Source organism: Aspergillus sclerotioniger (assembly GCF_003184525.1).
Source record: "Aspergillus sclerotioniger CBS 115572 chromosome Unknown BO94scaffold_15, whole genome shotgun sequence".
NCBI lineage: Eukaryota > Fungi > Ascomycota > Eurotiomycetes > Eurotiales > Aspergillaceae > Aspergillus > Aspergillus sclerotioniger.
In genome coordinates, this window is record NW_020291005.1 from 212,824 (window position 1) to 230,306 (window position 17,483).

A 17,483-nucleotide genomic window follows, 5' to 3' on the forward strand; every position below is an offset into this window, starting at 1 on the left:
AATGGCGGAGAAAGTCACCGAAAGGAAAGGAGACCAACGTGATTAGATCACATGACAACAAAACAGCCAGCCTCGTTTCTAGTTCCACGACCCCTGTCACTCTCCCACTCTCCTCCTATTTCTGTGAGAGAAAGGAAGTAGTGTTATTGTCATGCGGCACAATGAACTATGAAGACGGTATCCCGAGGAAAGTGAACGGCGAGTGAATCAGATGATCCATCTTCGCTAACAGGAACTTGCTTATTGAGTTATTGGGCTGATTAATGGATGTGAAATAGTGGGTGAAACCGCTGAAGCGACGAAAGAACCCGACTAGCCTCAAGGGTAGGACATCAACGCCGAAAGCCGTCATGGGATAGCAGAACGTTGACGGTGAATCACCACTCGGTCATGATTGACTATCCCACTAGGGCAGGGATAAGGATAATCCCAGGTGTCTCTCTCTGGAGCTTTAAGTGGAATAGCTAGCAATCGTCTGCACCCCGCTTGGAATCACGCACCCACTTTCCTGGTGTGGTAAACGTATTCTCTCGGAGGGAGCCATTCATAGTTGGGTAACCGACGTCTAGAGGGCGATTGTCTATCCGCACCGGGATAGATGCCCTTGTCCTTTGCGATTGGGGTGAGTCTGGTTCAGAAAGATACCCAGGAATAGACGAAAGACGCCGTGGCCCTTTTTATGAACCCTTAGCCGGTGACTGTCGCTCGGCTAAAATAGCGGATCGAATCCCCATCCTCGTACTCACATTGCGCAAGCATTTTCATATTGTCTCAAGTTCCTGGGCCAAAGAAAAGACTCCCTCTGCAATTCGCTTCGCAAACAATGGTCGAATTCAAGTTTGAGATCGTATATTATGCCAGTCCTCTGATCAAAAGCGTGACTGAATTACTTCAGAAGAATGGAGTGCCTTGTATGCTCATTGAGGGTTATATGTGGGCTCTATATCATCATTCCGATGGAACTGTAAGTCACCAGCATTCATCTCCTCTTCTCCCCTATGCCATACTTTCTCCTCCCTATTCCCCAATGCCGTGCCCCTGAACTTCCATGAGCTCAGGGGCGGGCAGTACTAGACAAAAGCAAAGGTAAGCTAATGATCACAGGGCATCGGCTTGGTCATCCCCGATGATCAGATTTACAAAGCAATCGTCTTACTGACGAAGAGGGGCTTCCAGTACACCGACAAGCCCAAGAATACTCGCACAAGTTCCCCGAAAGACCTGTATAAGGATCCTAATTTCGAAGCCTGCGAGCACCTGTATATCGAACGCGGCCCCGATCCCACCGGCGATGATCTTGATCCTGGCTTTCATGATCTCGCGCTTTTCAAACAGTCCGCCAACTTCTGGACCCTACCCAGGATTCTCCTAAAAAGTCCGGCCAAAGATGACCCTTACTTTATGGTGGCCGATGATCCCCGCCTGCCACGTAATGACATGTGGGGTGATTGGAAAAATCCAGATATTGGAGCAGTCCCGCCCCCAGTCATAGTCCCGTCCCCCCCTGGCTTTTTCGAGGCCTTGATGTTCCTTACTGCCCGTGACTACCATATTGATAGTCGCAGAAAGAAACTGCTGGAAACGGCCGAGGACTTTTTGGGGGCTTTAACCTATGGCGCCGATGGAGGCGCCGATCTCCGCTCTTCAGAAAGGGTTCACGAGGACATTCGTCCGTTGTGGGAAAGTCTGGGTTCGCCCAGTTGCAAGGCTGAAGAAATAGAGAAATAATTTGTCAGACTCTCCCAAAAGCTGAAGCGAAGTGCCTGAACTCCGCCGATGCATCTGTTGATCCTGGGACAGTCATAACCATACGACTCAGGAAGGAGAGAGTTACCATGACCACAGAAAGGGATTCCAATGTTCCTGACGAGTAAGGAAAACCCTTTCTCAGGAGTAAGATAGACAGATGTGGAGTTGAACTAGTAAATTAAGATATGTAGCAGATTTACACACTACAATACTATGTTTTACCTGTATCCTGAGGTCCTATCCAACAGCATCGTCCCATGCCAGAGGAGGGAGGAACTGATTTGTCCCTACTTTTTTCTCAAAAGGTCGAATATCACTCGCTTGGACATTCTAGCATAGAGATCAAAATAAGATTGTCAACACAGGAGAGTACTAAACACACACCGAGAGAAAGAATAAAACATTGAAAGCCAAGGGCAAACACTTTTAGGCACAGAGCAGTATGAAAGAGAAACCGAGACAAAGAATAACGGAGTGAATAGCCAGAGGAAGACACGGGGAAACAAAGAACAATACTGAAAGCAAACAGAGGGGAAGAATGAATCAATGGAATGGGAATATAGAGATGCGTAAACCTTCATACCAAGCTTGTTTACTCACATCCCTCCAGTGAACCCTGTCGACGGCTATCCTCAAAACTCCAACCTGCCAGTCTTCCCATCGGGGATCCACCTTGTGATGTAAGAGTAGTTCCCACACATCCATAGCGGCTTGTTTCGGCTTGATGGATTTGGACTCGATAGCAGCCCACCATAGATTTACGAGAACAAGATCTTGCCATCGTAGGTAAGGTAACTGGAACCAAGTCGTTTGCGCCAATGGAATGGCTTGTGCTGGAACGTAAGGATTCTGAATCTGGGCTCCTGGGAGCATCCACGGTAGGGATCTTTTGTAATTCCAAAATTTTACGGGCATCTTTCCAAAAGGGCAGTGGAATACTACTTGGCAGTTCGAGGTGTCTGTGGCTGACCTGCTTGGAGGGGTGGGGCTTGAGAAGGAGTCGGTCTCCATCAATAGTAGCTTGGAGATATCCGAGGCGGACATATCCGTGATGATTAGAAGGTCAGCATTCTGAAAGGGTGGAAGTGTCAGTAGAATTCCCTTTTCTGGTGAAGAAAACCAGTAGGGTAGTCTAACCGGTGTGTCTCTATACCGAATCCCCACGTAGTGAAGGACCGCAAGGCCCCCCATCACCCCCACCCCAACATCCCGTAGAGCAGAGATGCGACGCAGTCGGATAAATAGAAAAAAGGTTATGGCCCTAATTCTGGCAAATGCCAGATATTTCACAAAAAGTGGCACAGACCAGGCCAGCAAGTTTGGCACAATCCACGGTACTAGAAAAGGAATCACAAAATTGAGAATAAATGTGAAAAACATGCCGATGAAGGTGGGAGTAACTGCCAAAAATCGAAGAATCGATAGGAGAAACATGTGAATAATGGTAGAGGGGAGCCTGGTAGAATGAAGTCAAGGAGCCAAAAAGTCGCGATGGACGATGGATGTGAGATTGCAAGGCACTTACTTCTTGACACAATTTATACCCCGATGGCTTGGATTTGGGAACTGAGGATCGAGCCTTGATGCTCCAGGAGCACCAGGGAAAAGTGTCTGGCCAGAATGTGGCTGTAACTTCATATTGGACAATCTTAGTATCATTGCTTGAAATCCTAAAACCTGCAGGGTGGTCTCCAAGGCTCTCAACAGCATAAAAAAGCAAACATTGTTCGCAAGCTGAATTGCCTTGAGCAGAATATATGCTAATAGATGGCATCCTGTAGTTCTAGACTCGTCTCAAGTACGTATGCAACTTCGCTCTATGGGAAGGTGGTGCAGCATAGACTTTCTTTCGTTTGGTTGTATATGGCTGAGCGTTGGGAATATGACATGATGCTCTAGATGGGTTATTTTGCAAGATAAGGTTTTATCATTCTGCGGTGTCATTAGACATGTCAGTTCTCCTATCATCCCATGTGACAATCAGCCCGAATTCCCATGTTAATGGAAGGAAAGGAGGGGGTGAGACAGTCGGTGGCTTGAACGGTAAGAGACTCAAACTTTCTGACCATGCGGTGTCTTCCTTGTAGACTTGCTGGCTCTCAACCAGCTCAGAGCTAGCAGTCAGAGTGAATAATTGGACGAACAGATCGTGGACGGATCGTGGACGGATTGTGGACGGAAGTCATTGACTGTACAGAAGATGGATGAAATCTGGACGACGTACCGTTTTACTTACTCCGTACTAATGTTGAGTACCGTGGGTACCAACCAGTTCTTAGTCGTACATCTTTGCTGCGTGACATCCCCGTCAGTCACCATGTCAATGTCCATGTCCATGTCCATGTCAATGTCAAGCTCATAGGCCTTCTTCGTCCTTGTATGATCCCATAGCCCTGCGGCTTGCCGTAGTGACGTCCTATTAACATGACACAACCAAGCTAGCTAACGAGGGGGGATGCCAGCTACGATTCTTTGCCCTCACGAAAATAAGCGATCAAAAGCCTCACCAAACAGGACAGGGAAGTTGACCAACACACCCCCACTCGTATCTTTGGATTCTGATGCTTAACCATTCACCACATAGTATCCGTCTTCATCTCTTGTCATGGTAGCACATGTCGTTAGAACCTGGCTTCAGAACTATCCACCAAAACCCACGCTTGTTCTAGGCTCTATTCACTCTAAGTGCAAACAGCTGTGTCTACTCGGGGGAGTTAGTAAACAGTCCTCTTGAAAACCTGTGTCAATGGTGCCGGTTCCTGCTATCCAGAGAATAAAGGATGACTGTCATCCAGCAAGAGTTGCCCTGATTACAATACCTCCATGGGCCTTACAACATGCATGCGTGAATCCAGTGATAGACCGATCGCCATCATCACGTCATGAATTCCACCTTCTCTTGCGGCATCCCCAGTATGTACATACATGTTGGGAACAGCCTACAGGGATAGCTGGAGCTCGTTGGCCGACAAAGTACGGGAAGAATCGTCGTCCAAGAGAATACTGTCTGTCGGGGATATCCATTCTTTTACATGATAGGACAGGTGGCTCCAGGAGACTGGGATACACTGTCATTGTTAACGGTGTTCTTCAGCCACCTCAAATCGAGCGGATTGGTGGCGTCGCATCTCCCTGAAGCTCTGCTGCATCCCAAGCTGTGCACAGGTCATAAACTCTCCAGATTCGACAGTAACTAACTTTTCACTCTCCTGCTTGTTTTCATCGGCGATAACGTCAAATCCCCAACAATCCATTCCCAACACCGACAAACGCCACCCGTCCGCCTACTTCGCTGTCCACTGTTCGCACCCCAATTTTTGCTCAGAGCCAGTCAAAATAATCAGTGGCGTAGGTTTGAAAGCCATCCAAGCGATTCCAGAGACCTCCAACTCAAAGAGACTTCTCTTTCTTTACTATGCTTCTTCTTTTTTTTTTTTTTTTTTTTCTCCCCATAGGTTTACAACTAGGAGTCTCTGATGGCCGCGCTGGGCTGGATCGGGTTGGGCTGTTTAATATCGAGGCCTGTACGAAGAGCGAAAATGGTCGGCGACCGCTGAGGAGAAACAGGAGGGGTAATACTCCTTGGTTATGGTGATTTCTTTCCAGTGTCCCTGTCAAGGGCTGAAGGAAGTAGTACTCTGTAGTATGTACACCCCAAACTGCAGACTAAACCGCTTCTGGAAATCACACAGTGTAGCCCGATCTGGAGGACTCTTGCCCTGGCTTCAATAAGCTTCTGATCTCAGTCAAAAGATTGGTTGAACATCGATGGATACATACACGCCGAAAGTTAAACGAGGCAGCTACACGGCAGTACGGAGCTGATCCGTATCTGGTACCTACTGGTACTTGTACCTAGGCTTGGCGCATCCTCCAATCGGGTAGAAAGATCTCCTGATACACTTCTGATTGGCTATTTCGTGTACTACATAACTTATCATCACTACGTAATAACTACTATCAGTGTACTAACATCTGAGTTCATAGTTAGCTGCTACTATTAGCCAGACCCCAAATCATGGTGATTGACGGTGAAGGAAGGCTCTCTATGAATCAAGCTATATTCACGCAATAAATGGACTTGACTTGGTTTCTCTCTGACAAGGTATAGGTATCTGGTGATAGAGCAGTAGGGATGATATCAGGTATCAGGAAACCTCACAGGGTACTATACTCGGAACCGTGTTCCGTGGGAATCCAAGTGATCTCCTGTTACCATATAAGGTTACATTGCTGTAGCGTCCATAGAGCAACGGTTCATGTTGGCAGTTGGTTGTCTAGTAGGTCACGGGATCTCCGAGATGCCTGCCTGTCATGATCCTCCACGGCCATGCATCTCCCCACCGCACACTAGATTAAGTAGTCTGATTTCTATACTGATGAAAAGTAATCATGTAAGGGATTTGATCATTGCAAGCAGGAACTAGAGAGTATTACCATGGACCCTGTTTTTAACAAGGGCTCCTTTCTCCAGCAGCATCTGCATCGCCTTCTTATGGCCCCTTTTAGAAGCTGCTTCAATTTTCTCGGACTTGAGATATTGCTGACCGGAGAAATGGGCTAGTTGACGTTCCATCTCCTTCTCTCCGCCTTCGCCCTGTCTGGTCACCAGGGAAACTAGACTTGAACAAATTTTCTGAATTTCTAGAGGTTCTGGAAATTCTTGGTTTGGGATCAAAAGGTAGATCTGTCTCGCGTAGCAGCGTCTGCTACCAATGTGTTCAAAATAGTAGTAGTAGTAGTAGTAGTAGTAGAGCCCAGAGAGGCTATACACAGACATACAAAACGTGAAACCGTCACAAAACGTGGTGTTGACCCCTGCTGGGTCCCTGGACTCTGCCACACACCTGCCCTCTCCGTGGTAACTCCGTACATTACATGGTTTCACTTGGAACCTTTCCTTTCTCCTTCAACTTTCGCCTTCACTTCTACAGTCGATCTCTCTTCGTTTCACCCAGCCACCCCTTTTCTGCGCAGTCAGTCTTCTGATCATCTTTTATCTCATCGATTCTGACCCTGGACATCCAAATCTCCGACCACGATGATTCAAGTTCGATGGCCCCATCAATGAGTACCAAGCCTACTGCTTGGAGCCCATCGAAAACAGAATCAGATGAAATGCGTCAACAAACATCCAGCGCCCATATGAAGGATTTCACTTCCTGGGAGCATTCCAGTCCCACCAGGTACTCTCCCATCCAACGGATCCTCTCCTCCTGTGAAGTGGCTGGACTGACAGCTGTGTATACTTATAGACCGAGTCGGGGCTCGGTAGCCGAGGCCCGACCTTTCAATCCTCGCCGTACAATCCCCGCGCTTTTTCTAACGCCCATCTACGCCTATCATCCTCCCACATAATTTGTCGTGTCTCTTCACTCAACAATGAATCCCAAAAAGCGTCCGCTCCCTAGCCCTGATGCGGACTTGCTTCCTGCCTGCAACCAATGCCGCTCACGCAAGGTGAGCAAGACCTTTATGACCCCAATCGTATTGCCTAACCCGCCCAGGTCCGTTGTGATCGGATCCAGCCTGAGTGTTCGACCTGCCGCAAATCCAACGTTCCATGCGACTTCTCCGCTTCTTTCAAACGGGTTAACCCCGCTAAGCAGCTGTAGGCTTTCCCAGCGCCCAATGCTCGTCCTAGCTGATGGGGTAGGCTCCATGATTTCTCCGCTGTCCTGGCGCGCCTCGACCATGTTGATCGCACCCTCGCGCAACTTTCCGAGAAAGTGGACTCATTGTCCCCGCAGTCGACAGGGGCAGCTCTAACGACTGCGACCGGCACAGCCGGGTCCGAGCCAGCCAACGACCCTACCGCAGAGGAGATTGCGACTAAACAGGTGTTGGAACTTGGGGACATCGGAGAGCGTCTATATGGATATCCTGCAGCTCTCTGTCTCTTCCGATCTTCACAGAAGCTGCTCTGGACAGCTCTGGGAGGCTATCCCCACATTGCTCCTCTGCGGGGTGCCGTGGCGATAGCGGCCGACCAACCGTCCTTGCGGCCCTCACTGGTACGACATTACGAAAACTTCCCTTTTCGTGGGAAATGTATGGAGCCACCAATTGCAAGAGACCAGGGTCCGATCCTGCTACCGCCCCTGGTCATGCTAGAATCGGCCGTCCCGAGTTACCTGGAGAATATCAACGCTCAGGTTCCCGTCTTTGACGCCGACTCGCTGTATGTAGCGATCCAGACGTGTTACCAGGCCCCAAATGCGGCCATGAGTTCCACTTGGGCCATCTGTTTCAACTGCATCGTCCTCTTGGTCTGGAATTTGGAGGCACGAGTTGCTCTCCGAGCCAAGTCGGTTGTTGACCCACGGAAGAACAAGAGGCTGACCGCGTTGCCACTCGCTAACTGTCGCAGAGGGTTAGTGGATCTACAAAGATTCTCGCAGCCATCCCTCAGTAGTCTTCAGGCGTTGATCCTTTCAGTAGGGTTCTCAAGGCCCCCGACCATGATAGTACCACGCTGATCTAGCGCAGACTTTGGTGGCCCGCGAGTTCTTTGTCTCAGCGGTGTTTGAGAAGGCCTGCCAGACTGCCTGCCAAGTGGCACGCTCGGTGGGCCTCAGTCGCTCGATCGAGACACTGGATCATGTGGAAGATAGCGCGCAGCTGCGCACGCGAGAGCGACTATTCTGGGCGCTTTATTCCCTGGATAAACAGCGGGTATTCCTAAGCGGACACTCCTCCGATCTATATCTTTTCGACTCCGGCCTCCAGCCCCCCCGTTGCAGTAGCGAGATGCCTGCCGCTTCCCAGCTCCAATTTGCCTCGGTGCAAATGATGACGATCTGGGAGGAGATCTACCTGTGCCTTTACTCCTCGCGGGCCGCACGCTTCGGGGTAGACCATCGTCGCGATCAAATCCGTGCACTGGGCCGTCTCTATGCAGACTTTTCCCGACAGCAAGAGGAGCTGCTCAGTTCATCATTCCTGATCCGTGCTCCTGACCTGGGCATGATGCAACTCGAGCTCAAATATCGGTACCACGTAGGACAGATCTTGATTTATCGGTGCGATCCATCGGCGGAGAGTCAACAGGAAACCCGGCACCACTCACTTCTGGCACTGAGAATTATGAGTGAAGTATTCCACGCACCGGTGACAGCTAACAGTTGCGCCGTGTTGGGCCGGTAAGCTGAACTCATGCTTGTTGCTGTTCTTTGTCTGTTGTAGTCTGTAATCTGGACTAACAAACCTAGCATATTCCAATGTTACCCCCTCATCGCCTTCCACGATCTATGCGTGGTCTACCTCACCAAGACCAACTCGGATGAAGTTGCCTCGTATGTGACCCTTCTCGATGACGTGCGCAAGCAACTTGGGTCTCTCCGACATCCGACATTTCCCACCAACTACGTCGCCAAGCTCCACCAAGGTGTCACTTGGTGCACCGATCTAGTGGACCTAGTGAAGCAAGCTGTGTGGACGCCCAAGTCATCCGAATCGTCTCACTACGCTGCAACGCCACCAACAGCTACCGTGCGAGTGGAAAGTGACGCAGCCTCCTGCCAGTTATCTGGCCTGTCGCCGCTGGGATATGAGAGTATGTTAGCGCGACCCATGCCATATCCGTTTGATGGCGTAGATCTGCCGGACTTCTTTTTCGATCCACTTCTTATGGAGAATTACTTTGCGGATCAGTTTCGGGTGCCTTGAACAGAGCACAGGGGGGGGGGGGGGCAATGTGACATGGATGGGTTCATGTACATCAATCAGCCAGGGATTAATTGAATCCACTCATACGATTTTATTCATTTATCCCGATAAAACCAGGTACAGTTGTAAACTAACCATGTCACATGAAATCGATCAAAGAAGAGTACTTCTCTCCATCCATTCATCCTAGGCAAATAACCGAGGGAGAAAAAAGAAGAATAAGAGGAAGGATATATCTAGGTTAGTTTGTCCGTTAAGTAGATTTGTAAACCATAGTTGGGAAGTGGGTGGGTACTTCTTTGTATATCATAAGAATGAGAATGAATAAGCATGAAGAGAAGAAGAAGGGCAAAGAAAAAGGATATTTTATATCTACTTGAAGATATAGTACTTATTCCCGGGTTGAGTGTTATTGTTATTGTTTGGATTTTGTTGGTGGTGTAAGTGATCAGTCAGTGGAGGATGGTTCTGATGTGGGTTTTATATAGTGCGTGAATCAATCTTAGGATAAAAACCATCTTGTTGATATATTAATCTTTTTTTACTAAGACTAATACTAATACTATAAAAAAAAAGAGAAAGGAAGAATTAATTTATGGTCTGTTGAAGATACCATACAGCTATATCACTAACTAACTCCAACTCCAAAGGGTCCATTCCAGCCCTTACATGTATACCCCGAAATGAATGCAAACCATAGAAGTAATATCATCTAAAATCGTAAGTCTCACCGATATGTATCCATTATATCGTCGAAATCAATGGGGGTGGAGTCGGAGATCATTTCCCATTCTCCGTAGGGGTAGGGGTCTGTTCCTGGGTGGTGGTGGTGGTGGTGATTGGGCTCCAATGGAGTTGAGGTTGGGGTTGAGAGCCAGGGAATTTCCCATGTTGGGTCTGGGTCTTGGTTCTGATGTTGAGGATAGTGTTGGATGTTGGGTGTAGAGTGGTGGGGGTGGAGTTGTGGGCTTGAATATGAGGTAGGGTGGAGAAGAGACGTGGCGATGTGGCTGCACAATTGGGTGATGGAGCGGATGGTAGCGGCGTAGGAGGTTGTAGAGCCATTGGCTGCGAGGTAGTCGGCGCGAGAGGCGAAGAATATTAGGTCGTTGGTGTCTGAGGTTATGGCGGTGGTGGTGGATGTCGGGGTGGAGATGTCGGGGGTGAGGAGGTGGATGTAGATTTCGAGGAAGAGGATGATGGGGTAGTTGAGGAGGATGCTGGTGATTGTTAGTTGGTGTGATGTGATTGAGGGAATGGTGTGAGATGGGGGAGGACCTTTCGAATACAGTGAAGCCTGAGATGCTATCGCCTGGGTGGTAGCTCTCGCAGAGCTCTTGGAGGAGGCGGAGTCCGGTGCGGGCGTGCTCGAGTCGGGTCTGACGGCTCTCCGGGGTGAGGATGCGTCGGTGCACGAGCACTCGACAGATACAGAGGGCGTATCGGAGCTCGGTGGCTTGTTGGGCAGTGGTGGTTGTGCTTGCTGGTGGGTAGAGGATGCGGCTGTGATGGATGGTCCAGTCGTTGAGGCGGCGGACGAGCTTGTGGGCGCGGCGACTGAGACGGTTCTGACTGAGTAGTGGGGCTTTGGCTGAGTAGAGGTTGCAGAAGATATCTTCTTCGATGTGGGCGAGAGAGATGCGTGCGGCGAAGAGGTCGTCGAGGAGGACGCCGGTGGTGCTGGAGGGCAGAGGAATGCCGCAGTCAAACGAGGGCAGGAGACAGGGTTTGCCGGACATGAGGGAGGTATGTTTCTGGTCTAGTGAGTGGGAGAGCACCGATGACGACGAGACAGGACTTACATCGAGGATGAAGAGAGACCAGAAGAGCTTCTGACACTCGTCGCATTGGTTCGCATCGGCGGTGGATGAGCTCTGGTGCAGGCCCATGGACTTGGCGAGCTCACAAGCCTGGGTGAAGACGGTTTCGAACATGGTGAAGCGAAAGTATTTCAGCGCCACTAATGCCTGTAATGGTTCCAGTCAGCGGAGTTGGTCAATGTCTGGATGGCTATCTATACCATGCTGAGGAGGGCTTGCACGTTGGCCACGCGTGGCTGGAGCAGGCGCTCGAAGCGGTTGTAGCAGCGCCGAGTATTGAGCAACAGCTGGAACAGGAGATCGACTTCCAGCGTGCTGCGGGCCATCATGTCTGTTTTCTTCGTCGCCGTGGATTTGGCTTCGAGCGTCTGAAGGAGGATGCTGCTGAACGATACAATCCAAGCGGGATCAGGACCATCCACGGTGGATCCATACTGGGTTTGCATGGCTGCCAGGACACTCTCTCGGTCATATATAGGGAGTAAAGGGCTGAGCTCGCGGAAATACGTCTCGAGGAAGACCTCCAGTAGGGCTCGTGGAGGGAGACAAGGCAGCAGGTTGTCATGGTACTCGGGTTCCGAGATTGGGGGACTGTCGGTGGCCAGTCGCTGAAAGAGCGCGCTCGCTTGGGCAATTTGGGTGCGAAGCATGGACTCCTGGGCAGGGGGCCATTGACCGGGTCCCTCAAGACTATCCTGCTGTGACAGCGACGAGGCGAGCTGGTCCCCGGCGGCTTGGGCCTCAGTATAGAGCGAAGCCATCGAGCTCGAGGGCCCAAATGCATGCCCCCCCGGGAACCCAGTCTGATCTGATAGTCCATCCATCAGGCTTCCGTCAGAGTTGTCCGAGCTACCGCATGAATCTCCCGCCTCTGTTCGCTGGGTGTCCGGACTATACGGCGTGGCTGACCCGCTGTTGTGCGGTGAATTCGAGGCTGAGACGATGGACATGCACCGGACCAGGGCTTCTTCGATTCGATCGAGACGGGTTCCGAGTAGTTGGACGTCGTTGACTCTATAGCAAGAATGTCAGCTGGATATTCCAGAACTCGAAGGAGGGAAGGCTATGGGAAGATGAAAACCGACAGCTTCTTGGTATGATTGATCCGTTTGCCCTTCTGGGTATACTGACAGATCAAGTTCGACTTGCGACAGCTGGAGCACAGAGGCGAGTCCCTGTCGCATCGAACCTTGCGGATTCGACACTCGTCGCAAGCAGGTTCAGGGCCCGAGGGCTCAGCATCCCCGGCGTGTCTCGCGTCTACACTCTCTGTGTCACTCATTGAGGCGAGGGACGCTTTCGACGCAGGCAAGTGGCTATGAACTAGCGATGAAAAACTCGAGAAGAGAGGCAGGCAGGCAGGCAGGCACATGGAATCTGATCAGCCCGTCCGACAGACCGGATCAATTATATGTAGTAGTTCATGTTCAAGCTGATGCATGACGCTCGTATTCCGATAACTCTCATCGGCATTGATTGCATCCCACTGATTACGCAGGAAGAAGTGGACATGGGATCATCCTGAGGAGTGCTCATTGGCCTAGCCCTAAGGAGCAGGCAAACTACGGCAGCGACCAATGCATGAAAACAAGAAGGACGACACGACTCGCCCATTCAGGATTCATGAATTCCCAGGTCGATACGATAGCAGATAGCCTGTCTGACCCCTGTCTTGTTTTTAGCAAAGCGACCAAGCCCAACCGGCGATAGGGCACAGTGAAGGGGGGCGTGGATGGCCCATGCGCCGGGCCGACGGCCCCCAGAATCTCACCTCAGATATGACACGACAATGCCCGAGATTCGGTCCAAAAGGCTCGGCATGCTGACACATATCCCTTCGGTCTGAAACGGAGTATCCCACGTTCGATTTTCGTGTTCTCTTGCTCCGTGGTTAGGATGCGGTGGTGTGGACCAAAGGAGAGCAATCATGGGACAAATGGACTCCGTCGGTGGCCGCCATGGATGAATTGCGCGTCTGTTCCAAAGCCCCACCACGCCTGGATCGTCCGATAAGCATCTCGGAGCTTTGGACCTTAGTCGGGTGGTCCAGGATGACGAGACTAGTCACTAGCAATACCGAGGCCCGAAGTGCATGCATTATGCAATGGCTCTCCCTCGGGTGGGTCGCTCAACAGCCGGTGCTAAAACGTAATCTGTGAGTCGGTTGAAGGATCAATGTAGATTGCTTGCCGGTTAGGGCTAGCTACTAACCGCCTCTGCGCTCGGCTTTTTTGAAGAAGGGCACGGGCTGCAAGGAGACTATATATAGATTGTCTAGACAAAGCAAGAACTGGTAGATACATCGAGAGATGGATAGGTATAGACAGAAAGGAAACGAACGCTGAACGAATGAACGGACAAGGGACTAAATCCCAGAATACCGGAGAAGACTCATCCGGTGATATCACGATGATGACGAGGGCGATCCCTCCGTCCGCATCAGAGAATCACGGAATCCCGCCGAGCTGTTGTGGGTTTCGCGCACCATAATCTTCCCCTTACCACCAAGCTCATGTCCCGGGACCAGGGTCAGATACCTGTCCGCGTCGCCAGAGCAATGCGCGAACTCGAGATCGTCCATATGCGTATGCGTGGTGATCGTAGTCGTCACCGTGCCCGTGCCATTCCAAAAGGTGGGAGGCTGCCCTTGTGAAGATGGGGCAGGTCCGTAGCCATAAACACGGCCTCCTCCACTGAGAGTCGACAGCAGATGTGGGAGCAGTCGCGAAATGAGAGGCCGCAGGGTGGGGAGACAGGCACAAATGATCCCCGTGTTGCATTCAATTGCAGACCAGGCCGCAGCACCGACGTTGTCGTCTAATGATGAGGTTAGCTAGCACGAGATGAAGACCCAAACAGGGCAACATACAGGTAGGGTCTGTCGAGTCGGCAATCTTCTTCAGGGCAACAAGACGGCAGACACTGGTTACGCAGACACTATAGTTAGGCGTTAGTAAGAATAGCGCATGGAATGGCGTGCCACTTACAATCCCCCAAGAGCGAAAATCGACATCAAGGCCAATTTCTGTTTGCGTGGCAATTCAAGCCCCGACAAGGCCGGGATAGGAATGAGTAGAATCACGATATCGGTCGCGATGTGCATGGACGCGTTCGAGAACCACAGCCCTTCCATACTCAGACAGTATCCCGACAGACTCGGGTTCCAGAATTTAGCCACGGGGATACAGTTGAGGAAGGCACTGAGAACTGCCCAGGATCCGTAGGTAGCAAGAATGGCGATCATGACCCAGGAGATGCGACGCATGCGCCGGGTTGGGAACACACGGAAATACTGCATCAGAATCGACGCTTTTGCAATCAGCAAGGCGGCATTGTAGAAGGGAATGGTAAGCCAGAACGCCTAATGTAGCACACGCCCATGGGTTAGTTCCATATATCGCATACACTGGTGTAACGGGTTAACTCGCCTTCATCTGATTCAAAAGAACTGACGGTGGAATGTGTGACTCATGCATCCCCATTCCATTCATGGCTTCCACGATGAATAGCCCCATAAATACAAACGACAAGGCCTTGTGAGATCCGAAGTCAGCAACACGCGACTCGCCTGCCAGCGTACCTCCACCTACCAAGGAAAGCAAGATCATCCAATCATTCGGCTCCATGCGATGCATCAACTTGGTCCGCGTGTAGATACGAGCGGCAACAGAACATGTTGCTAGCGTGGTGAAAATAACACTGACGGCCAACGCTCGGCCTCCTCTGGGAGAGAGGTATGGCCCATGCCCATCATCTTCAGATCGGACAAGATGAAGGTGAGGATCCGTCATGGTCGTGTTCAAAATGCTCGTTCGGCGGTCTCGGTCTCGGGTGTGACTCGATCTGTCTGTGCTCCAGAGGCAGGGAGAGGTGAACAAGGTTCCAACGTGGTCGAGGGTTCACGAGTACACGGGCCTCTGTGTACAGAGACCAGCAAGGTCACTCATATAAGTCCTGGGGTCCAAGTGACCCCCCGAAAAGCAATGTGGTACTGTGCGGCATATCACTGTGAGAGGGACATTGGCAGGGGAAGGAGGAAAGGATGGGATATAAACGTTTTCTGTCTGGAAGCCCCAGTAACGGCTATGTCTCACTAGAGTATAGAGATAGACCAATCGTGAAGATCCTCAGTCATGTCCAATTGCTTCTCCGGATCGGCGGTCCGACCCTCAGACAGGAGCTGGGGCCAGTGGGTGCATAAAGGGAGGCCAGGAAAAGCAAGCAAGGGAGAGGCAAATCAGCAAATGATAGAGAGCAGCCACAATTTGGTCTTTGGGCAACTTCCAGTTGATAGATAGGTAAAGGCAACAACAGGAGGTAGGTACAGGTGGTGCCTCGCTCGAATTTTGTCTGGTGCTTTTCGCATCGATTGTGCGTTAGCTTTGCGGAGTGCCCGGGGGATGTCTCGATGCATAACAGAGGCCCAAGCGGTGAGTTCCAGCCCTTTGGTGTCACTAGGGCTAACGAGACTGTCGATGATCAACAAATGACTGCACCCGCTGCTGAGAAAGATACTGTTGGGTCCAGTCAGTCGCAAACACCAAGTGGGGAAGATGATGGATCGACAATGGATCCCAAGCTCTCCTCTGGTTGGACACCGACATGGGTTGTTCTATGCATTTGTAGGGGTACTTGCATACGACCTGCGTGCGTCCATTTTGCGTCTGCCTGTAGGTAGTCAACCTGTGGCATGAGTTGGATGACAGTCTGCGCAGCCGGCAGATCGTGGAGCCCAGAACTCCTGGCCCTGGTACTGGGGCCGGAGCTGTCAATGAGCCATGCCCCAGCGCAGAGACCAGGTGAGCTGCAGGCAGGGATTATCTCCGAACACTGTCCCCATAGGGAGTGAGGGAACCTGCCCCCCCCCCTACCGAGTTGGTCTCGAGGGTCCTTTGCTCTGGGTAGGGCTTCCTTGGTGATGCGGTGCAGGGTATCAATCAAAACAAGTCCAGCCACGGATCCTACAAAAGGGGGATGGAGACAGCAAGGGATGCAGAAGACTGTCATCCCCCTCCCCTGTCAACGCTCGGTCCCAAAAAGTCTGAGTCTGGTGCGTTTCTGGATAAACATTCACCTTCTGAGGGGAAACTTTGTCCGTTATCAAAAGTACACCAGGTGGACCAGCGGGGAGATGCGACCTGTCATTTTCTTCTTTGAGTATTTTCTGAGGGGATTCTCGGGGGGTTGAGTACGGAGTAGAGCCACATCGAATAACGGACATGCAGGGGGGCCAAAGTACCATACAGGCGGATGTCCGTGTCGCTTGTTCACTAGGCCATCCATTTCGATCAAACACTGCTGATTGATGAGTCGGGCGTTGTTGTTGGTGCGCTTATTTGCGTGAAACACGCGGTGGGGACCAGAAGACGATGCATCACATTCACCGTCAACTAGGCGCCGGTACCTTCCGGGTTGACCGAATCCAGCCAACCGCAGACAAATCTGGAGTCGGTCCAGTTAATTATTGTTTAATGATCTTTGGAATTGGACGATTATCGATTGCATTGTCACTGGGCCATAGCGTGCGTGTCGAAACCCCTAAGTGGGAAAGCAACATGTTAGCGCTGCGCGTTCGGCTCCGACAGCCATCACACGCCGCCACCGCAGTGATAGTTCCACGCAGAGCCAGATCCATTGGCTGATCAATGCGCCTGTTTTCTGGATTGGTCGGGATGGAGGTCCCATCGAGATCTCGTACCGGTCGCCAGGAGTCAAGTAATACAATCGTGTCACTGGGGTCCCAATTATATAGTATCTCGGGATTCATACCCGCCACCACTCCGTCAATGATTGCACCAAAAATACTTGGGACTGCCTCTAGAGAGTCCGTCTCGACGGATTCCATGGCTCGATAACCGATCTTCATTCCATTTTTTCCCCCTAGGGTTGTTGGTATCGCGATAAGGCAGCTGGTTGCCTTTAGCCAGACAGCGAGGGCTGGATAGGTCGAGCGCAGGCATTTTCTGCTATATATAAACCATATTAGGAATTTTGCTGTGCATAGATAAGGCGTATAGCATGGGCCGCAGGATAGTAAAAGTCCACACGTGGAATCCCTTCTCTCATCGTCCTTTTGCACTCGCTCGAAGTTCGTCTTTCCAGAGAATGCCTAGGGAATTCCTTCACTCTTAGCATCAGCTGGCACCTGAACGCCATCATTCGTCTAAGCCAATCAATCACGACAGCAACGAGCCAACATTTGAGGCGCAAATGGTTTGACATCTGTGAGTTATGCAGGATAGCCAT

The 17,483-nt window shown here is 50.9% G+C and overlaps 5 protein-coding genes across 5 annotated transcripts; 2 read left to right on the forward strand and 3 right to left on the reverse strand.

The window, feature by feature from the left end:
• Positions 1–588: 588 nt before the first annotated feature.
• On the forward strand, positions 589–1,808 carry BO94DRAFT_80596 (uncharacterized protein). Its single transcript, XM_025617681.1, has 2 exons — positions 589–964; positions 1,105–1,808. Exons 1-2 carry the CDS (start codon positions 824–826, stop codon positions 1,726–1,728), a joined length of 765 nt encoding a protein of 254 aa, XP_025466977.1. The 5' UTR covers positions 589–823; the 3' UTR covers positions 1,729–1,808.
• Positions 1,809–7,131: 5,323 nt separating this feature from the next.
• BO94DRAFT_466820 (uncharacterized protein) lies at positions 7,132–8,895 on the forward strand (the record flags this gene model as incomplete). Its single annotated transcript, XM_025608182.1, has 4 exons — positions 7,132–7,209; positions 7,257–7,360; positions 7,406–8,186; positions 8,239–8,895. 4 exons carry the CDS (start codon positions 7,132–7,134, stop codon positions 8,893–8,895), a joined length of 1,620 nt encoding a protein of 539 aa, XP_025466978.1.
• A 1,139-nt stretch (positions 8,896–10,034) lies between these two features.
• On the reverse strand, positions 10,035–12,519 carry BO94DRAFT_624585 (Zn(II)2Cys6 transcription factor; the record flags this gene model as incomplete). Its single annotated transcript, XM_025617228.1, has 5 exons — positions 10,035–10,637; positions 10,696–11,171; positions 11,220–11,384; positions 11,438–12,251; positions 12,323–12,519. The coding sequence occupies 5 exons, from the start codon at positions 12,517–12,519 to the stop codon at positions 10,145–10,147; spliced, it is 2,145 nt and encodes a 714-aa protein (XP_025466979.1). The 3' UTR covers positions 10,035–10,144.
• A 941-nt stretch (positions 12,520–13,460) lies between these two features.
• On the reverse strand, positions 13,461–15,199 carry BO94DRAFT_80798 (uncharacterized protein). Its single transcript, XM_025617682.1, has 5 exons — positions 14,828–15,199; positions 14,666–14,770; positions 14,225–14,598; positions 14,107–14,174; positions 13,461–14,054 (listed from the first exon to the last, which is right to left on the reverse strand). The coding sequence occupies exons 1-5, from the start codon at positions 15,026–15,028 to the stop codon at positions 13,642–13,644; spliced, it is 1,161 nt and encodes a 386-aa protein (XP_025466980.1). The 5' UTR covers positions 15,029–15,199; the 3' UTR covers positions 13,461–13,641.
• A 350-nt stretch (positions 15,200–15,549) lies between these two features.
• Positions 15,550–16,425, reverse strand: BO94DRAFT_80801 (uncharacterized protein). The gene has a single exon (XM_025617683.1). It carries the CDS (start codon positions 16,242–16,244, stop codon positions 15,765–15,767), a length of 480 nt encoding a protein of 159 aa, XP_025466981.1. The 5' UTR covers positions 16,245–16,425; the 3' UTR covers positions 15,550–15,764.
• Positions 16,426–17,483: the final 1,058 nt, after the last annotated feature.